This window comes from Acanthopagrus latus, chromosome 17 (genome assembly GCF_904848185.1).
Source record: "Acanthopagrus latus isolate v.2019 chromosome 17, fAcaLat1.1, whole genome shotgun sequence".
NCBI lineage: Eukaryota > Metazoa > Chordata > Actinopteri > Spariformes > Sparidae > Acanthopagrus > Acanthopagrus latus.
In genome coordinates, this window is record NC_051055.1 from 20,841,902 (window position 1) to 20,864,146 (window position 22,245).

The window sequence follows — 22,245 nt, forward strand, 5'->3', positions numbered from 1 at the left end:
GTTGTTTTTATCAACAAGCCCAAAGTGTTTTGGGGTCTATGTGATCTGCGGATAGTATTTGTATCTTGGTAAAGCTGGCTGGTAAAAAGTGCCACTCAGTTTCCTATTGTCTGAGGTGGATGCAAAGTCTTTTTTTTTTTTTTTTTTCTGGGGCAGCCTGTGGCGGCCTCTCCCCACAGTGATGCTGTGTTCACTGAGTCTGTGCATGATCAAGGTTGTTACACATTTTAATGTGGTCCAATGCAACTTCTCTGCCATAAACACTACTTTTATGATGTGTATAATGTTCTGTTTTAAGACACTGTTGTGTAGGTGTTTTATATCAAAGCATTAAGAGCATTAATTTTTTAATAGTCTTCTCCCTTATGTGTGGAAATGGGAAGGACAAAATATACCTGAGTGTATTTTTATGCCAAACCAAACTAAATAAAGAAATCTTCATTTTCAATAAACTGAGTAAACAAACTGACCTGAAAGGACAACACAATTTCATTCTGTTTCACTTAATACTTATATTATATGTGGCGGACTCTGCCACCTTTCTAGCTTCAAACAGTGTTCTCTGGACCTTAATATCCACTGAGAACAGCTTGTTTATTCCCTTATGAAAAACAATATTCCTGAGTTTGTATTATTGCATCATTAAAATTGTTGATATTAAAATTCTGAGTTTGAATTTCTTCTCTAAATCTGCTTAGTGCACCTTTAACCGGGCCTCAATAATAAACATATATTATGTATATCTGAAATTCTTAATTTCCAACAATGTCAACAAAAACTGAAAATGAAAGACTTCACAAAGGTAGAGCTGATGGCTGTGCCGTTGTGTTGGATTGAGATGGTTTGAAAATGCTGTTTTACGGTGACCTTGTGCATTTGCTTTGCCCGCAGCATTAGTTTCCAGCTGCCTCAGCAAAGTCAACAGCCCTGCCAGGATCTATAATCTTACATAATAATCTCTGCTGCCGAATGAGGATACAGCAAGCTGCAGACAGGGAGCACATCGCACGAAACACAGGATTCCTGATTACTGGACTCATGTTTTGGCTTTGAAAGCAGTTGCCCCATATATTTAACCTTGACCATCAATGTTCACCTTCACCTAATTGTCAGTTTAGATGCATCCTCTCAATGATCGATCACCGTACAGTAACAGCGACTAAAAGTGCACACCATTATGTGTTGTGTAGTTATAACAGTACTATGTGCACAGTTGCAATGGAGTCTTGTATTACAGTTAGGCTCTAAGATTATACTGATAGAGCATTACATCAACCAAGAATGTCTTCAGTGTGGAAAAATGCCAAGGTAGTAAAAGGCAACACATGCTTTCTTCTTGTCTTTATTTCCCAATGGCTCCCTCTATCAGGAAAATTATTCAGAATGATTCTAATGTAAACAAAATAATATAAGGGATGCTGAAACCTGACTACACTATTTTATATAAACAAAAATCCTCCATCAGCACAGTTTAGTTCATACTCTGTAATAACTGTTAACACTATAATCTGATTATTTTACAGACATGGATGGCTTTGGATTTGTTCCCGTTTGTCCTCGCTATCTGATGGGATCTGGAAAAAGGAGTCTGGCTCACACATCCTGACCAGACCTCAATCACCAGGCCCAGGCACATATTTGCCACAGGCATCCTCCTTTGTGTCCAGAATGAATGAAGTCACTTACCGAGGCCTCTGCCATGACTGTGGGAGATTGAGCAGGTTGTAGTCTGAGCTTTGGCCTTTCAACGTGTTCCTTTTTTGTGAAATCGATTCATTTTCAAGACAGTTAACTTTCAAGTGATCTGAGATTTGCTGATAGGAGAGATGGAGCTAAGTAGCATTGGTAGTAATCTTTTTGTTTTGTTATGTATAACTTCTAAATGCAGCTGAATACATATCCAACAAGCTTTGTTATGAGGCTGTGTTAGCTCTCCTTTTTGGGGAACATCGGACACAAACAGGCAAATCACAAAGCCCCAAAGTTGAAGACCTCTGTGTACAGGTCTTTGAGAATACTACTGCATATGTGAGAAAAGAGGGATAAAGCCTTTTGTGGCCCCAGAGAAGGCTACATTTATCCAACCCAGCTGCCAGAATAAATGTTGGCACTGTATGTTTATGCAAAAATAAAATTAAAACATTAGGTTTCTTTATGTTGAATTTTTACATCTACATTTTTCTCTTGTCACAATGCTTTGCTTATGCTCTGATGAAAATTTTGGTTAGGGTTAGGAAAGCATCGTGTTTTGGCTTAAATACCTGTTTTGGTCACCACAAACATAGCTGGAATTGACCTGAGGTCTCCTAAAAACATCTGGTTTGGTCGTGCTACAGATGGCCCGACTTCAGCTGGAAATTGATCCAAGGTCTCCTTACATATATCTAGCGGTGTTGCAGTCAATGACTTGGCAGCCTTGTCGCCTTTAACTCCAGCACCATCCCCTCCACCTCCTGACATAAAAGTCAAGTAACAGATGACATGACATGATTTATAGACACGTCAATGGTGACACAAAACGTACAAATTTGAATGTATCTGTGGTGTACAGAAATTTGAACTGCTAACATTTAGTCTTGGCGACATTTTGTCTTGGTGTGTAATCTGCTAAATCACCTCCAGTGATCTCACTCAGTGGCGAAGCTGCATTGTGTGTAATGTCAGTGCCAGGTTTTGAAGAGCAGTCCACTGGTTCGGCAGTGCACTCCAAAACAAATAATTAAAATAATTTCAACGAGTTAATTACAAACTGTCTTATTTCTTTTCAAAGCCCAGTGCCTACATTACCGACAATGCCACTTGGCCACTGGACGTCACTGGAAGCAATCAGATTACATGCAGCTTCCTCTGGAGCCACAAAAGCCTTTATCCTCGTTGTTTTTTTCCCCACACATGCAGTAGCACACCCCAAGGCCTGAGGACACACTTTAATGCGTGCAATTGGAGATACACTTGAACAGTCAGTGACTGGACACAGGTAAAAATGATGAACACATCAACTGGATGCGATGCATCAGAGCTTACCATGTGATATGATGAAAAGCTCAAGAACAGCTACTACACAGACCTCACCAGGAGACTGTGTTTCAGCATGTCACGCCAGATATTTCCTAATATTGCCAGAACACCCTGGTGAGGGAGGCTTGAACCGACTGACCCCACTGTCTCAGATTGGAAACCGAATTTGGTGCCATCTGGCTCCTCTGCAGGGAGTTACAGTAAGGGGAGTGATCTAAAACCGCTCATTAACTATTCACATGTAATGTATATGAAACAAAACAACAACAAAAAAGAGCGATATATCTCATCATCATTACCGGGTGTTTCTGGTCACCAGCTGGTAAAATTCTGCTCAATCTCTGTATCCACTGTCTCCTCCCTGCTCTGCAGCAGCTGCCCCTCCCCGTCTTCTCCCTGGGTCAGCCGTCTCGGCCAATCAGCGCGCGCAGCAGCTGGGTCTGGGGCTAGGCCACGCCCACGCCCCGGCCCCAGCCTCGCTCTGGATGCGCTCCAACATTATAAATGCATTGTCCGCCGGCACTTTAAAACCAGTCTGCGGTCGACTCCTCGGTCCCGTGAAGAGAAACGCTCCTGCTCGCCGTTGTAAAACTTTCGCATCCATAATGAGGGAAATCGTGCACATCCAAGCCGGCCAGTGCGGTAACCAGATCGGTGCCAAGGTAGGAAAATAAAAGTATTGATCATTTATTAATTCCTTTTAAGAAGAAAAAAAAATCGTCTCATTGTTTTAAAAAAAAAAAGCCCAAGCCTCGTTATGCAGATCAGTCATTATCTTAAAATCGTTTACGAGGCCGATTGATTATATGAAGACAAAGAACAGCTTTTTGTGCCATTATACATACATTAAAAAAACACACCCCTTTTATATGTATCGTACTTTTGTGCATTTAAACACATCATGAAACTGAAAGTATGTCTCGGAGAGAGTTAAATCCCACTGTTGTTGAGTCTTTTTGGTGCTTTTCTGTCTGGATCTTGTGCACTGCGGTAACTGGTGGGTGGGTGTGGAGCAGCTCTGCTCTGCTTTGCCCTCATCGATATAACGGTATAACGGGGCTCTTGTGTCTCGACGTTTTTTTGTTTTGTTTTGTTTTGTTTTTTTATTCACACAACACCGGGCGTGTCTGCGTCTCCTCAGCAGTGAGGGCTCAGCTGACCTCAGCACAATGTCTGGGGAATAGAAAGAAGTAGAGGAGGGGAAGAAGAAAAAAAAATCAGTCCATTCTTCACTTGTCAGAGCCCCTCAGTCAGTACTCCGCACTCCTCTGGGTTCTTTGTCTTGCACAGGCAGATATGGCCGGTGTCTCAGACAATGAGGAGTGGGGAGCTGGGATAGGAGGCCTTCTTTTCTTTCTTTCTTTTTTTTTCTCTAGCCCCAAATGGCAGATGGATGCATAGCAAATATTGATCAGGTTTTATTTCTGTGGGCTGTAGATGCAGACTGCTGTTTCAGCTGGGGGAGAAGGCAGGGGAGCTGTGGAAAGGGTGTGGCATGGATAATTGGTGAAGAAAGAACAACTGCTTCTGAAAAAGAGAGATCTTTTGCATTTTATGACAGAGATCATCAACGTTTTAGCACTCAGTGCACTCAGATCCATACTTTTGCTGATTTATTTTGCATTTTGAGGCTTTTTTTTGTAACTAAAGTGTAGTTAAAGGGCCCTATAGTCTGCCACACCACCACAATACATCACCCACCCAGTCTTACAGCAACAATTGCAGTCTGCTACAGTACATGGCTTCTTGGCCCATCATTATCCCGGCCTTCTTTTGTCTAACAACTGATCATTTGTTACAGGCAGCATATGTTTAAGTGGGACCTCTCTCAGACACACACACAGGAATCTGGAGACCAGATTAACAACGGCCCATATATTGGAAGGGGGCATCATTATCATAGTGATGCCCTGCTGATAGAGGTTTTAATGTCCAGTAAAGGAGGGTCTGTCTTTGTGATCAGTGTCTCTCCCCTCCTAACCAAATTAGGGGTAGGGTGGGGGAGGAATGGAGGAAACAGCTGATGCACAGTGGGCGAAGTCACTGGACTGTCAATTGACTTGATATGCAAGTGCAGCCTATGCCTTGAGATAATAGCTAAAGGAAAGAATATAACAACCATAAACATTTAATATTATAAAAAAAAAAATCCAATTCCAGCTGGTCAATAACATACACATATCAGCTTGTCCTATCAGAGATAATGAAGTAATTATATACCCATCTCCTTCTCATCATTAGTGTCTTTGTGTTTTTCCAATATGCTGCTAAAATAACCACTGGTGGCCTGGCAGGGAGGATCTCCAATTGTTTCCATTCCCCCAGGACTCATTGACTCAGATGTCCAGTGGATATGATTGACAGAATTGCTGAAGGCCCACATTGTGGTGAATTAGGTCAGGGTGTGGCATTGCTTTCCTGCTTATTGTCCTCATTCTTTCACTTTGAATATTTTCAGTCTTTACTGATAGCCATCTATGGTGTCCCTGTCAAATATCGGTCAGTTTGTCACTCTTTTGGTAGTACTTTTTTTGACCCTTTGTTCTTCTCTTTGTCCTGTTCGGATATCCCTCATATTGAGGTCACTTGGTCATTTTTTGTTTTACATGGTCTTGTTTAAAATGTCATGATACTTAAACCACAGCTGACTCCCGATCTCCTAAGTACTGAGCTGCAATGCAGCCCGCTTAGCCAGATTACTCTAAATCCTCCTATTGCTGCTGTTAGCAGTAAATCAGAGGCACTATGACGAGAGAAAAAAAGCCTCAGTTGGATATCTCAAATATATGTGCATGCAAATAGCTGCCTGCATATGCAACAGCGCACCCTGCTTACGGGATCTAATACAAACCCACTCTGAGTGTGGTCTTTAAAGAGAGAACAAGAAGTGAATACAGATCTGAAGACAATCAGCGTCTTCAGCGCAGTGTGACGGCCCGCAAATGGAGTGTATTCCCAGTTTAGCTTGTGGAGTGATCTGTACTCCCTTTGTGCTCCTTTAGAAAAAGAACTGCATTCTGCTAAGTCATCAGTTGATGACTATGGAAATATTAACAGCTGCATTGTATTAAAGGGGTTAAGATATGGCTCGGTGAAAGGGGAAAAATCCTGTCATTTTCATCAGAAGCCAAAAATGCAAACCCACGGCTGTTTTCCTCGTTTAAAGTCCCCAGTCCCATAAACCGCACTGCTCATGGATAGATGCGTTCTTTCTCTGCAAGCAACTGTCATGTGATACCTTCCATTTTGTGTCTGCAGTTCTGGGAAGTGATCAGCGATGAGCACGGCATCGACCCCACGGGGACTTACCACGGAGACAGTGACCTGCAGCTGGACAGGATCAGTGTCTACTACAATGAGGCCACAGGTCAGCTGCCTTACAAGCAACTTATCTGTACATATATAAAGTGTATAATATGTGGATATATGTTCAGCTTTTAGACATGTTTCTCATATCCTCTGTCATGCATGGACTTTCTCACATTACACAGTATATTTTGTGTCACAGCCGAGACTGTGGTTTCCTGCATTATTGAGTTGTTATGGTTTCTCTCCCCTTCTCCCTCCTACTTTCTCTTCATATTCTTTCTTTTTCTTTCTTGCGGAGGAGGTAAATATGTACCTCGCGCCATTCTCGTGGACTTGGAGCCGGGAACCATGGACTCCGTGAGGTCCGGACCCTTTGGGCAGATCTTCAGACCCGACAATTTTGTGTTTGGTGGGTGGAATAAAGCTCCTGTTACTGTATAACTAAAGCCTTTTATGAACAAGGGGAAAGAATGGCTCATCTGCATGTCATTCCTACCCCTCCAGGTCAGAGTGGTGCTGGAAACAACTGGGCCAAGGGTCACTACACAGAGGGAGCTGAGTTGGTGGACTCAGTCCTGGATGTGGTCCGCAAAGAGTCAGAGAGCTGCGACTGCCTGCAGGGCTTCCAGCTCACCCACTCACTTGGTGGGGGAACTGGCTCCGGTATGGGCACCCTGCTCATCAGCAAGATCCGTGAAGAGTACCCCGACCGTATCATGAACACCTTCAGCGTGGTGCCTTCCCCCAAGGTAACATACCCTTGTGATAGAGCGTGATATTTTTTTGTTTCTCTTGCCTTAGGTTTTGTTCTTTACGATCATGAGACTGAAACGATTCCGTGTTTTCTGTCCTCAGGTTTCAGACACAGTGGTTGAGCCTTACAACGCAACCCTGTCAGTCCACCAGCTTGTAGAGAACACAGACGAAACCTACTGCATTGACAACGAGGCCCTTTATGACATTTGCTTCCGCACTCTGAAACTTACCACACCCACCTACGGAGACCTTAACCACCTGGTGTCCGCCACCATGAGCGGAGTCACCACCTGCCTGCGCTTCCCCGGTCAGCTCAATGCCGATCTCCGCAAACTGGCAGTCAACATGGTGCCTTTCCCCCGTCTGCACTTCTTCATGCCTGGCTTCGCGCCCCTGACCAGCAGAGGCAGCCAGCAGTACCGTGCCCTCACAGTCCCAGAGCTCACCCAGCAGGTGTTCGATGCCAAGAATATGATGGCTGCATGTGACCCACGCCACGGCCGCTACCTGACCGTCGCCGCTGTGTTCCGCGGCCGCATGTCCATGAAGGAGGTCGACGAGCAGATGCTCAACGTCCAGAACAAAAACAGCAGCTACTTCGTCGAATGGATCCCCAACAATGTCAAGACCGCCGTCTGTGACATTCCACCCCGTGGCCTCAAGATGGCCGTCACTTTCATCGGCAACAGCACAGCCATCCAGGAGCTGTTCAAGCGCATCTCTGAGCAGTTCACAGCCATGTTCCGTCGCAAGGCCTTCTTGCATTGGTACACAGGTGAAGGTATGGATGAGATGGAGTTCACCGAAGCAGAGAGCAACATGAATGATCTGGTGTCTGAGTACCAGCAGTACCAGGATGCCACAGCTGAAGAGGAGGGTGAATTTGAGGAGGAGGCTGAAGACGAGGCTTGAAGATGAAGATGTGAAGGTCAAGACGTCATCGTCAAAAATGAAAAATAATCAAATAGGAGCAACCACAGAAGTAACCATGGAACAAACATAGTGTCATTGCTAGAATCAAACTTTAGCATTCAATAGATATCCCTTGTGATACACTGCAAATAAAGTTGTGAAAAAAAAAATTGTTTTCCTTTCATCAATTCTTGCATATCAATGATTATTATTTGTTTAAAAATATATATATATATAAAGGATTGGCTGTGAAAGGGGGGTTTCCAGAGGTGCATTAATGTTAACTCTGTTGAGATCAGCGGTTTCTGAGCCAGATGTTACTGACAAATGTATGCGCTATTTCCTGCAGCTGTGAAAAACAGCTGTGTCATTCCATTTCGTAATGCATGGATAAGTAGATTTACATTTATGTTGCATGAGCATTAACCTTCAAATAGGTACTCATACGCCAGGATTTCTAATGCAGTCGGTCAGACATAGTGAAGTGCATCCCGATGAGTTTCTATTCTGGAAGCAGTATGATGTTTAAGAGTGTACAACCAATTTGGAACATAATAAGAGTCAGACAGAGCCACATTCCCACATCTATGAGTCAAGCCAAAGAACTATGTTCATTGGGTCCTGGCAGCTGGGTCGTCCCACACAAGCCCCAAGATTGCTGTGGGGTAACTAATGCACAATACTAAAAGAATGCACTCATGAGTGCAGATTTCTACAGGGAGTGCAGGGCAGGTTGTGTGTCCAGGTTGAATGCATGAGGGTTGTGGCACAAGTGTGTGTGTGTGTGTGTGTGTGTGTGTGTGTGTGTGTGTGTGTGTGGGGGGGGGGGGGGGAACCTGGGGGATATGCAGGTTCAAAAACAAAATGTCAAAAAAGTGAAAATGCCAATATAATACCAAAATCCCAAACTGAAACAGTTTTTAATCATTTGGGACCCCTACAGGCTAGTTAAGATTGAGGAGTCAGCAGTTCATGATGGTGTATAACACAGTCAGCGGATGATCACAGCATTCATAGCACTGAATTCTCGAACCTGTACGTAGGCATTCTCCTTGGGCCCCTCACCACATCCACAGCTATTCATTCTAGCATCTTGGACATGGTTGGTATAATTTTACGTACAGAAAATGTGAATCGGCACAATTAATTTGGGGGACTCAGACCAGCTGTCCTGTCTTCTGATATGAGTCAGACTCGGGCGTACGGTCCCTTTAAGACACGGGTTTACGGCGCGAAAATGAATGTGTGAACAGTGACGCTTTGAGAAATTCTGGTCCAATCAGCTAGTTTGAAAGTAAGGCTGAGGTGTGACTGTCCAATAGCTACAGAGTGTATTGTGACTGATGGGTATATTGGCCAATCGCTTGCGGGTTTCGACGCCTCTTTTGGGCGTGGTTAATTCTTTCCAGGATATGCATGTACATTTTTTTGTTTATCTTCACTTGGCAAGGCGAGACGTGTGAATAGTCAAGGTGGGTATAGGCACTATAATATAGTGCAACATTTCCCCGTAGAAGTAAAAGCATTATGGAAAACAATGTGAGTTTTGTTAGAGGAATGTTGCCATGCATCTGGGTGAATTACGGTCAAGTCACCTGCTTGACTTATGGCGTAAACTTGCTCCATATTTCTCAAGATAATTGCCTAGACAGTTTTCTGTTAATTGGGACTGTTAGTACCTTCAAAATAGTAGCCAGTAACCATTAATATGATTGCATTAGTTCCCTGTCCTTATCAAGACGGAATTAGACATTGAGAAGTTAGGTTTGTAAGAACATGATATTGTGACGTTTGAATGATCCATACTAGCTTTAGTCTTTGTAGGTGCTGTATCTTAGGCAACTGGACTTGTTTCAGTTACTTCGAGACGTTAGTTTGCCTCCGTGTTCGTTTTGTTGTCATGCTGACCGGAAGTGGAATCGCTGTGTGTGTGGACATGTTTGTACACGTTCAATAAAAGTTGTATCAGCGTTGTTTAGCGCTGCCGAGATAACTGCTGCAACCAGGAGCACACCAGGAATACAACAGGACGGTGTAGCTAAAGAGATCATCCATTGGCTAGTCAGGCTAACGCTAGCCGCATGGAGTTGCCTAGTAATATCTACCGTTATTAATGCTAGCTAACGATCTGTGTTCTGGAGGCCGGTCAGACGTTTGTGAAACAGGACGATAGCATTACAGCCTAAATAGCCATTTTTCTGTGTTAACGTAGAGCAGTCGTGCTGTCAGACCCTGTGTTAGGAATGGATGCCACTCAAATGATCAGTGACTCCTTCCTGGAGTCAGATGAGGAAGAAAATGAAGAGGAGGATGGAAACAAGAGGGGGCAGCCGTTGGCTAAACTGTGCATCTTAAAGAATGAACACATCCCTGAAACAGGTGAGTGTTTTGCTGCTGCTGTTATCACCACCAATTCAAGCCCAGTCTGCATAACTTGTGACCAACATACATTGTTTATGTGCATCTTATCATCTGTCACCCAGAGTTGCCCCTCTTTTTGGGAGAAAATGTCTTGGGCCGTGACCAGAACACCTGCACCCTGCCCTTGCTGGCACCCTCAGTATCCAAACAGCACGCAACAATTTGCATCTCTGTCCATGGGAAAAGAGGTTGCCACAGTAAAGAAGACACAGAGGCTTTAGTATGGGACCTAGGGAGCATGAACGGTACCCGCAAGGGCCGCTTAAAGCTCACTCCAAATGTACGATATGCCCTTAGTGAGTGTGACAGTTTGGTGGTGGCAGACATCCCATGTCAGTATGTCCGCTGTGCTGCAGACACAGCCTCTTCTCAAGGAGACTTCAGGACTCCTCTGAGCAAAAAATCAGGGGTGAAGGCCAGGTTGTCAGATGCCTCAGGAGAAAAAGAAGTTGACACAAGCACTGGCAGCAAGAAATGTGTCAATGGAGGCACAGAGGCAAGTGTGTCTTTACCAGATTGGGAGGGCACAAGGGAGACTCCTGTCAGAACCAGTTGCCTGTCCTTTGAGAAAACTCCAACTCAGCCACAGGGGACCCTGGTCCCAGAATCTGACTCAGACTCAGAGGGAGAAAGGGGGGGAGGAGCAGATAGGAGGCGCAAGGCTCAAGGTATGTAAATTATGTAAGCAGTTATAGTAATCAAGCTCTGTCTTTTGTATCTGATGTTTTACAAGTTCATGTTTATTATATTTTTTACAGTGTCTGATTCTGACTCCTATAAATCCAGTCCCACATGTTCAACATTCTTGAGTCCCACAAACAAAATCGTCCCTGAAAGGTAAAATATCAACAATATATTCTGGAATTTTTAAAATTATGTATATTTATAATACAGGCATAACTAAAATAAATAAACAAATATACACTTTATTACAGTTTATTTCTTCTTTAATGTTGAAATTATAAGGCTTGTCACCTTGTTTTCCTCTATTTTACAGCGAGGACGAAAGTCCCATCACACCTTCCGTCTCCACTAAAAATAAGCCTCACAGACATGTCAGCTTCAGCACAGAGGAGACAGAAGTAGATGTGGGGCGACAGCAGCTGAGGGAAAAAAAGGCACTTGCAATCGTGGACAGTAGTGAAGAGGAGGAGAGAGAGGAGGAAGAAAGAGCAGCACTGGGAGGGAGAAAGTCTGAGGAAAGTGAACAGTGTCTGTCAGTGAAACAGGAAAACAATGTCAGTCTTACAGGAGAAGATAAATTGGCTGTATCTGCACCTGCAGTCTCCACAGATGCAATCCCTGCATTTAACATGGACAGTGACACTGATGTGGAGGGAGAGGAGGAAGAGGTGGCACCTGCTGATCCGGTGACCCTGTCAACAAACCAAAACACTGACCAGCCACCGAACACAGCCCAGTTTCACATGGACAGTGATACAGATGTGGATGAGGATGATGATGCATTGGACAAAAATATCAAATCTGTGCCTTCCTCTGCTGACAGCACAGAACCTCCTCATGTTATAACAGTTAATCAGCCAGAGGCCATCACCATGGACAGTGACACTGATGTGGATGATGATGATGATGATGATGATGCTGCTGCTGCTGTGTCAGACGCTGCTTCAAAAGCAAAATCTCTGTCGGTACAGAACACACCCACAGCTGACTCCGCCACTTCAGCACAACCGGAAGACTTCCACTTAGAGAGTGACACAGATGTTGATGAGGAAGAAGAAAAGGAATGTGGAACAATTAATACAATCTCTAAAATAGATGAAAGTCCCACTGGATTAGATGGCAAGCCAATCTGGACTGAAACTGCCGCCGCCGCCGCCGCTGCCGCTGCCGCTCCTAATAGCCTGCATCTAGACAGTGACACAGATGATGAGGCTACTCCTGCCCCTGTCATCAGCGAACCCTCTGTGGTGTGTGCTGTCACAGAATCACGCATCACTGCAGACGCAGGAGCCAATTTGGATATTCTGTCTGACAGTGACACAGATGTGGAAGACGAGGCTCCTCTGGTTATACCTTTTGCTATCTCAACCTTGACATTCGCTCCCGGTACCACGTCAGAAGCTCTTCAGTCAGACTCCGATGCAGACACAGATGTGGGTGACTCCAGCGTGCCCCCTGCTGGGAACGGGGTCAACCCAGCTGACCTTTGTGTGGACAATGTCACAGATGTGGAAGATGAGGAGGACGATCTTGGAGGCGCTGGTGAAGGACAGATTCCTAATCTGCGCAGAGAAAACACACCTAGGTTGATGGCTCCACCTCTGCAGAACTGTTCTACTCCTGTACAACTGACAGGTAATCAGACAATTTAACTTAAAATCATAACTAAATAGAATGAGAACTGCGATTAAAGATTATATTTATCACTGATTAATCTACTGATCATTTTCTCAATTCATTGTTTGGTTTATAAAATGTCAGAAAATAGTTTAAGAATAGGAATGACATTATAATTTCCCACAGCCCAAAAGTGATGTACTCAGTTCCAACAGAAAATATATTCAGTTTATTATCATATATGACAAAGAAAAGCATCAAATCCTCATATTGAAAAGGCTTGAATATTTACTTGAGAAATGACTTAAACAACCAATAAAACTAAATTGTTAGTGAATATTCTGATGACCAGTTATTTTACCCATCAGTGCAGCTTTGGAATAAAAGAAAACATTTTCATTTATTTGTGTGATTGTTTGAGGTTCTTGCTGTTTTATATTGAAGGTATTTAGGCAATACTTTTAGCATTTGTTTAGCATTTTGCTTAAAAAAACACTATCAGCAGTACAAACAACAGTGACAAAGAAAAGAAAGACAAAATGACTGTATCATCGTACAATTATACATTACATTTACACAATCGCAGACCCCCCGTGAGAACAGGTGTGACATAAAGCTGTTCTTACATTTTAATGACAGATCAAATCTGATGATAACAGATGTGTGTGTGTACCTCAGGGAGTCAAAGACCAAGAAAACAAGCAAAAAAAAAAAAGAAAAATAGAATACAGTATTAACAATATCATACAACAAAAGTACATTTGTTGTTAGTTCTTAAAATACAGACGGGTCAGAATTAGGGATTTGTGATTTGGATTTTTTTTCAGCCGGTATTCTGATACCTGATAATTACCTGCTCCTCGTGGCCAATACAGATAACAGATAATTTCTTGTTTTTTGTTTTTAAAAGAAGTTCCTAACCCATAGTTTACATACACCAGAGAATAAGAAAGGCTACGATGTAGTGAGCAAAGATAGATAACCCTTGTGGAAAATGTATTACAGGTTGCAGTGGTGCTGTCCTCCTTTGAAACTGTAAAAAGTAAAGTTCATCTACTGTACTGGAGTGTGTAGATGATACATTTCTGAAGTCAGTGAGAGCAGTCTGGCTTCATGTAAGCTGGCAGCCAAGAATATGAGTTTCCCATTATCGGGCCGATAATTTATTGGCGCCACATATATCATGCATTCCCAGTCAGAACATCTGCTTATGAATGTGAAAGTGAACCTCAGTTCTCTCAATTTGAAGACTCATCCTGGCGTCTGATTCACTGTCCTTGATAACTTGCTTAGCAATTTTGAATACATTTTTAAACGCAAGATAAAAGCCTGCTTTAAATTGTCTTTTAATGTGATTATTTTCACTTTGGGACAGGTCCAGAAGGAGGAGTGGAGGATATGGACACTCAGGCATTCCTGAGTCCCTCTTCAGCTCCATTTAGATGTCAGTAAATTACTTTTAATGTACTCAAATTGCACATACCTGTGTCTGTTTTGTAACCAAGGGGGTGTATCAGATTGAAAATAATTATTTTAACCTTGCACAAACTTCTTTAATTTCTCTCCGTCCAGGTGCTGCTCTAATACCGAAGGCACTGTCTTCTTGCTCAGAAAGCCAGGAGGATGAGGATTTTGTGGTGGCTGAGACTCAGTCCTTCATTCTCCAGACCAGAGACTGTCAGGGCAACCCTCCAGGGGACCACACCATGGAACCCACCCAAGCGTTTGGCCTCGAGTCTTCTGGTGATGAAAAAGTCGAACAGCCGAGCAGAGGAGGGTCCTTCCAGCTGGGATTGTCTGACAGCAGCCACCTGCAGGATCGGGCCCAAGCCCTGGCCGTGGAAAGCACCCAAGCCTTTGTCTCTGTGGAAGGGGGTGTGAATCTGGAAGAAACTCAAGCATATGCAGCTATTTCAAATTCAGACAGAACCTCCTCAGAGAGTGATTCTAATCTGGAGGCTACGCAGGCTTACGGAGAGGAGGAGGAAGCTGCCAAATGTTCAGTAATGGCTGAAAAGAAAGGCCAGGTCGATTTGGCCCTAGAAGCAACGCAGGCATACGTGTCAGAGCCCTACAGTGATTCAGAGGATGAAACAGACGAAGATAAGACAAAAGACACTGATACTGCTGAGACTCAGCCTTTAGACTTTCCCACCACGTCTACTCTTGCCATGGCTGAAACCCAACCCATGTCTGCCTTTGAGGAAGCAAGGAGTTTAGAGGAGGAAAATCCCGCTTCATCTGTGCAACAAGTCAAGCAGAATGAAGAGGGAGAGGGACATGGGGAGGCAGCTCAACCTCAAGAGAGGAACCTCAGTGAAGCTCTATCTGCAGCTGCAACTCAGCCCATGTGTGCAAGTGACGACAAGGAAAGTGACGATGAGGACTCGATTCCAGGTCCACGGAAACGAAAATTAAAACCACTTGAGATTAAAGATGAGCAGACACAGTCCCTCACTAGTTCTGAAACCCAGCCCATGCACATCAGTGTCGCTGAAACTCAGCCCATGGCTACAAGTGGTAATGAGGAAAGTGATGAAGAGGACTCAATTCCAGGTCCACGAAAAAGAAAAGCAAAGCAACTGCATCTTGAAGAAGAGGAGACTCAAACGTTGACAAACTCTGAGCCATCTGCTGTTGAAACTCTGCCATTGGATACAGGAAAAGTTACAGAAAGTGATGACGAGGACTCAGTTCCAGTGCCTCGTCAAAGAAAAGCCAAGGCACTGAAACTTGAAGAAGAGCAGACGCAGCCCCTCACTTTTTCTGAAGTCTCTGCTGTTGAAACTCAGCCAATGGTCACAGGTGAAGATGAGGAAAGTGATGATGAGGATTCAGTTCCAGGTCTGCGAAAAAGAAGAGCAAAGCCGCTGCAAATCCAAGACGAGGAGACACAACCACTCACAAATTCTGAGGCCTCCACTGTTGATACTCAGCCCTTAGAGACGAAAACTGTCCCACAGCCTCGGAGAGGAAAGAGGGGACAATCTGAAGCTGGAGACAGTGGCGTCACAGTGAGAGGTAGAACAGGGACAAGGTCAGGATTAAGAGAAGAGGAGGAGCAAGCAGAGTGTTCTGAACCTCCCAGGAGACAGATGAGCAGGAAGAATAAAGCTTTACCAGCTACCAGAGGAAGGAGAGGAAAACAGATGCCTGATGAAGATGAGAGTGAGGAAGGGGAGAAGGTAGAGCGGGCTAAGCGAGCTAGAGGGAAAAAATCCACAAAGCAACAGGAAGCTGAGGAAGCAGAGGAAACAGAAAAAGAGACAAGAGAGAGGAAAAGAAAGGAACAAGAAGAAAAGGAAAGAGCAAACGAAGAACAATTGAAGAGGGAAAGAAAGGAGAAAGAAGAAAAGGAAAGGACTGAGCGTGAAATTGCAGAAAAAGAGGAGAAGGAGCGATTGGAGAGGGAAGAGAAAGTGAGAATAGTGAAGGAAAGAAAGGAACAAGAAAAGGAAAGGATGCAAAAAGAAGAGCATTTAGAGAGGGAAAGAAAAGAGAAGGAAGAAAAGGAGAGATTAGAGCGTGAAAAGGCAGAAAAAGAAGAGAGGGACAGATTGGAGAGGGAAGAGAAAGCGAGAATAGTGAAGGAAAGACAGGAACAAGAAGAAAAGGAAAGAGCTGAAAGGATGCAAAAAGAAGAACAATTGGAGAGGAAAAGGAAGGAGGAAAAGGAGAGATTAGAGCGTGAAAAGGCAGAAAAAGAAGAGAGGGAGAGATTGGAGAGGGAAGAGAAAGTGAGAATAGAAAAAGAATTAGAAGAAAAAGAGAGACTGGAGACAGCGAAGAAGGAACAAGAAGAGAGACTTGAGAGGGAGACAAAGAAACAAGACCATCAAGCAAGACTGGAGAGTGAGGCGAAGGAAAGGGACGAAAGAGAGACATTGGAGGGAGAAAAAGAAGAAAAAGAGGCCAAAGAAAAACAAGCAGAGCAACAAGAAAGTGTCAAAACGCCTGCAAGAGGTCGAAGAGCACCCAGAAGAACAACCGCTGCCCGGAGTACATTGGAGCCAGAGCAAGATTCAACCATATCAACCAATGATGACGTCCCAGCAAGGAGAACCAGATCTCGCTCCAACTCCTCCAACTCTGTCAGCTCGGAGAGGTCTGCTTCGAGTGTCAACACCCAGGGGAGCAGGGGGAGAGGCAGAGGGCGAGGCCGAGGAGCGAAGAGGACCAGTGAGCCACCAAGAGCGGCCGTCGCCAGAGGCAGCAACAGGAGGAGGACGGTGGCTGCAGAGGCAACAGAGCAGGACAGTAATAACACTTCCCCTCAGGGAGCCCTCTCAAGGTCCAACTCCAACTCCAGCTGCAGCCTGAGCTCTCAGAGCAACGCAAGAGGAGGCAGGCAACGAGGCAGAGGGAGGAAAACGGAGGAAGCCTTCATCCCTCTTATCAGTAGTCAGAATTCAACTACCAAATCTACACCCAGAGGCAGGAAGAGCAGGAAAGTGGAGGAGTCCTCTGATACGGTTCCCCAGGAAGATTATGAGGAGAACGTAGACTCTCAACAGGCAACTACCACAAGGGGGCGTCGGCGAGCCAATGCAAAGGGCTCTGAACCTCCAGCTGCAGATGAGAAACCCTCTTCAAATCAGGAGGAAGGACTTGCCGATGAACAATCACCTCCACCTAAAAAGAATGTCAGGGGCCAAAAAGCAGTAAAGAGTGAGTGTGTGGAGGCATCAGTGGCTCCTGCAGTCAGTGATGGAGTCGAGGATAAAGAGCAAAGGAAAGGAAGAAAAAGACAGTTGGAGACAGACACTGAGGAGAACTCTAACGGTGGCACCCAAAGCCCTCAAAGAAAAGAGAAAGCCCAACCATCAGAAGCAAAAACAAAAGATGAGACAAAGAAAAGAGGTAGAGCTTCCAGCGCTCAAGCAAAGAAGAATGCAAAAGATCCTCCCACTGATCTGGAGATGGAAGAGGCGAGTGAGAAAATGGAGGGGGAGATGGTTGAGAGGAGAGGCAGAGGTCGTCCATCAGCAATCCAGAAGAAAAAGACAGAGGAGCAGGAAGAAAGTGGAACATCTGTTGACCGGGATGCACGTGTGGAGGCATCAGAGGTGACCTAATAACTTCACCTATACATTTTGAGGGTGTTGCCTTTGATTGAGAAAAATAACATTAGGGCCTTAACATAAATCAGACCAAAGAGAACGCTGAGTACAATGTAATTAGTGTACAGGAACCTCTGTCCTTCAGGAGGAAGGCTTTTACCTTGGCTGAAGGCCCTGGTGCATTTCTGTCTATGAGTCAGCCTTTCCAACAAACATAATGTACTGCAATCAACAACAGGCCGGGGACTGACCAGGTCTCCCACACACTCTAAACAACAAGAGTAGTCTGACCTGCTCTGAATCATCATTAATACACTAATGAATTAAGTACTTTAATGGCCTCAGTCACTGGCTGCTCTAAGGTTTTATGTTGGTACTCCTCCTGTCCTCACCATTGTCCTTGCTTTGTCCTTGTCTGTCTAATATGTACATTATCCCTCCCTCCCTGCATTCTCTCCCGTTTAACAGCCCCAGACTCCAACCAGGTGTGTATCCCGGAAGCGACAGGCTCCTGCGGACTCCTCGCCTCTGGCAAAGACCCCCCGTTCCTCCTGCGTTTCCCCGGCAGCTGGTGTCCGAGCACGAGCGGCCGGCCAGGCCTACAAGGTTTTCTGTCTTTGTAAACATGTGGCCATATTTATCCGCAGAATTCTTCTCAAGAGAGAGTAATTTGACTAATGAGAAAGAAAAAAAAACATTCTTTCAGGTGCTGTTCACAGGTGTGGTGGATGAAGCAGGGGAGAGAGTGTTGGCTCGTTTAGGAGGCAGCATGGCAAAAGGTGTGGCAGACATGAACGTTCTGGTGACTGATAAGGTGCGCAGGACTGTCAAGTTCCTGTGTGCGGTCGCTAAAGGAGTCCCCATTGTTACCACACACTGGCTGGAAAAGGTTAGTTGCTATATATTAGCAGTAAAAACTGGCCCCAGACCAGCTTTTTTTTCTCAATTTGTGTCTGAAATCACTCCCTCATTCCCTACACTGTACTCACTACACAGGAAGCCCAACATAGTGGAATATACAGAGAGCTCATTGGCAGAAAGAAAAACGCACGTTCAGACACTACTCAGTCTGCCATTTTTCTCTCAGTGCAATGCATGATGGTAAATTGCTTGGTTAATGACAATCAGTTGTACACTACTTTTCGCGATGCATTGTGGGATATTGAGTCCACTATATAGAGTATAATAATTCCCACTAGACATTCGGACAGCACTCAAAATGTCGTAATCACCATGTAATGTACTATATAGGGAGTAGTGAGTGATTTCGGACATAGCCAGAGTCAAACAGACGCTCACTTCTCTGATGTCTTTCTCTGTGTGACAGAGTGGGAAGGCTGGGAGCTTCCTGTCTCCTAATGCGTTCACTGTGAAGGATCCGGAGCAGGAGAAGAAGTTCAATTTCTGCTTACAGGACTCTCTGAGGAATGCCAGCAGTCAGCCTCTCTTACAGGTACTCATAACACAACCATACAGTTGTCTCCTTTGTATTTGTTCCTGTGAATGAGAGGTTGAGCGAGTGAGTGTGGCACAGGGCTTGTGGATGATATTGACTGTGGGGATTAGTCATCCTGAAATCCAGAGACGTTTGTGTAAGAATCATCCTCAGCCTGTAAAAGTGCTAAGTGAAATGCTTGACCTTTTACCCACATGCATTGCTTTCAGCTCAGCCTCTCTGTAGCTGAACAAGCTCGTGTATTCACAAGATTGCAGTGTTGATTGTTTGCCATTACATCGTGACTTGTGGAAAGTAATTTGACAATGATTTTTAATGTATTGGTAATGTTTTATGGGCACTTCGCATCGGGAAGCGGTTTCATTTTCCGCCACATGCCCCTCCCGCCCTGCACTGTTTCATCAAAGCTGCAAAGGGATAATTTAATACCACTTATTATGCTGACACTGGCTAATACTGAGGAATTGTATACACGTGTTACCCGAATTACATTCCCGAGAGACTTGTATTGATTTCCTGAGGCGTTCTTGCAGAGATTAAATAAAAATAGAGGGAAATCATTTTTGTTTACATGTTGTGCTCTGCATCTCTTGTCTTCTCTCTTCTTAGGGATACGAGATCCACGTTACAAAGTCAGTGAAGCCGGAGCCAGTTCAAATGAAGGACATAATCTCCTGCAGTGGAGCCACTTTTCTTCCCAAGATGCCCTCTTCTCAAAAGGTACCAGTCAAACTTGATAAAGCGTTTTCTCAGTCAGGTTTTACACAGAGCTTTAACTAATGATTATTTTCATTGTCAAATAATCTTTTGATTAATGAAAGATGAATAGGTTGTTTGTAGAGATGCACCAGTCAGTTGAAGTCAGGATGCATTCTTTCATAATTAGTGTTTTATTACACACAAACAATTACATTTTCAACTAAATCAAGTGACAAATACATTTTTGCATGCTATTAATTATAGTTCTTCAATCAGAAACGTGTCGATGTAGATCAGTTTTTTCCTCAAATGTCTTGTTTTGTCCACAGCCAAAAAATATTCAGTTTACTGTCATGGTGGAGTAAAGAAATCAGAAAATATTCACATTGTAGCAGGTGGAATCAGATCATTTGTACTTTTTGTTTTTATTTAAAAAAATACTCAAGGCAATTAATTGATCGATTACCAAAATAGTTGGTGATTCATTTAATGATTTGACCACTAATTGATTCATCCAGTTATCGTTACAGCTCTTATCTACCACACGATAAATCAGCATTATTTTTTATGGTATTCACATCCTGTCAGTCAACATGTGTGTGATTACCTCCTTTATGTATTCCCTCCCTCTCAGCCTCAGACTGTAGTGATTTCCTGCGAGGAGGACTGGCCACTGTGTGGCCCGGCTCTTTCTGCCTCTCTCCCAGTCGTCACTGCTGAGTTCATTCTCACAGGCATCCTGCAGCAGATAGTCGACTTGCACATCCACTCGCTCTCTGCACCTACGAGCAATCTACAATCTGCAGGAGGCAGAGGAAGAGGCAGGAAGAAGTCTTAGTACCAGGGTTCACTGGGAAAACCCACACTCGTAGAATCCCTTTCAAATCAGAGACCGGTGGAAACACTTGTGAGTCAGCTATTCGTCTGTATGAAAGACTTGAAGAATGTTTCCGCTGTGTGCAGCAGAAGTTGAATGTTTACTTGCATGGTGGTGAACACACTGTGGATCTGCTGTAATTTTGATTGTGTAAAAAAAAATAATTTTACATTGTTTTTTTTTTTTTGTAAGAAAGCAGTTTTTTCTTACAGTCTTTCGCTTCCGACTGTACATGTGAAAAAATATGTTTTTACAGTTGCAAATGCTAAAAGGGAAGTCGCTGCTATGGAGGCTGGGACATAATTACCCTTTAATCGTCCTTGTCACTTTCCCCCTCTCATCCGCCCCTGTGCTCCACCCCTCTCTTTGTACAGCCGTAACAAGCAGAGCGGGAATTAACGCTGCAAAATAGCTGCTACTCTCTCTGTGTGCGAAGTGCTTCAAGTAAATCAGCCAGTTTGGCAGGTAACCAACCATGAAGAGGGAGTTGTATAATCTAAAGTGTTTAGGTGGTGGAACAGTGGAACCGATGGGGTCTGATTTGAAATCCATCAGCTGCTGTGGCCAGTGAATAGAAACAAGCTTCTTTCTTGTCCTGATGAGAATTGCCACTGTGTCTTTTATACCGAGGTAATCATGAACCTACCAGTGAGTCTGTTGCTCCTCCGTCTCCATTAACCATCACCATCTGCTCCATTAAAGCTTCATCAGAACATATTACCTCCAGAGATGAGACATGAGATACAGGCACGTCAATGCTGATGCTGCCTCTACATCAATATCTTATAGCGTTTGTTCTTGCCAAACATTTACTGACTGTGTGTTCAACTCATGCAAGTTGTCGTGCTCAAAAAAGACCCAGCTTGTATACAGAACTCACATTTGGTTTCCATCCTGACCTGCTGTAAATCTAAACTTGCTGTGTCATCAGTGTTTTAAGACGGACTCGTTAATTTGTAGATCCACATATTTGTATGAAATCATGAAATCTGTTTGTACTGCCAATGACAACATTAAATATTTTCTATTATCTTTAAGCGAATGTGTGTTTAATTTTGCAACAGTGTGGGCTTTTATTTTGTTTGTCAGTTGGGAGAGCCACAAGATTTGGCTTTCTCATTCTGTCAGTTTCAGTGTCAACAATTAGCCTGCAAGATCCAAACAGAAGAATGGATTTACTGTGTTCAGGCCTCGCTGGAGACCTGGGACTCATCAATGAAGACTGTTAACTGAGTAGGATCTCTCTCTCTTTTTAATCTCTTTATCTTCTAATATTACTTTGTTAGAGGTGAATGTCATTCATCTTAATACTATAAAAGTGTTAGATATAATGTTATGTATAATGTATAAAATGTTATATTAAATGTACTTTCAGCAACATTGTGTAAGTTTTTCAACTTAAAATGACAGCTTAAGGATCATTTGATGGTACAGTG

The 22,245-nt window shown here is 43.9% G+C and overlaps 2 protein-coding genes across 2 annotated transcripts; both read left to right on the forward strand.

The window, feature by feature from the left end:
• Positions 1–3,522: 3,522 nt before the first annotated feature.
• tubb5 (tubulin, beta 5) lies at positions 3,523–8,165 on the forward strand. Its single transcript, XM_037074988.1, has 5 exons — positions 3,523–3,680; positions 6,277–6,385; positions 6,626–6,736; positions 6,832–7,076; positions 7,183–8,165. The coding sequence occupies exons 1-5, from the start codon at positions 3,624–3,626 to the stop codon at positions 7,993–7,995; spliced, it is 1,335 nt and encodes a 444-aa protein (XP_036930883.1). The 5' UTR covers positions 3,523–3,623; the 3' UTR covers positions 7,996–8,165.
• A 1,623-nt stretch (positions 8,166–9,788) lies between these two features.
• On the forward strand, positions 9,789–21,846 carry mdc1 (mediator of DNA damage checkpoint 1). The gene is made up of 12 exons (XM_037073578.1): positions 9,789–10,374; positions 10,479–11,084; positions 11,175–11,253; positions 11,414–12,735; positions 14,093–14,161; positions 14,290–16,094; positions 16,161–17,783; positions 18,246–18,383; positions 18,484–18,666; positions 19,105–19,230; positions 19,843–19,953; positions 20,567–21,846. Exons 1-12 carry the CDS (start codon positions 10,239–10,241, stop codon positions 20,768–20,770), a joined length of 6,402 nt encoding a protein of 2,133 aa, XP_036929473.1. The 5' UTR covers positions 9,789–10,238; the 3' UTR covers positions 20,771–21,846.
• The last annotated feature ends 399 nt before the right edge of the window (positions 21,847–22,245 follow it).

Coding starts and splice junctions, on each gene's coding strand:
- tubb5 (XM_037074988.1), top strand. CDS start 3,624: ATGAGGGAAATCGTGCACATCCAAGCCGGCCAGTGCGGTAACCAGATC. Junction 6,386..6,625: donor CTACTACAATGAGGCCACAG/GTCAGCTGCCTT, acceptor TTTCTTGCGGAG/GAGGTAAATATGTACCTCGC. Junction 6,737..6,831: donor ACCCGACAATTTTGTGTTTG/GTGGGTGGAATA, acceptor CTACCCCTCCAG/GTCAGAGTGGTGCTGGAAAC.
- mdc1 (XM_037073578.1), top strand. CDS start 10,239: ATGGATGCCACTCAAATGATCAGTGACTCCTTCCTGGAGTCAGATGAG. Junction 14,162..14,289: donor CTCTTCAGCTCCATTTAGAT/GTCAGTAAATTA, acceptor CTCTCCGTCCAG/GTGCTGCTCTAATACCGAAG. Junction 18,667..19,104: donor CCACACACTGGCTGGAAAAG/GTTAGTTGCTAT, acceptor TCTGTGTGACAG/AGTGGGAAGGCTGGGAGCTT.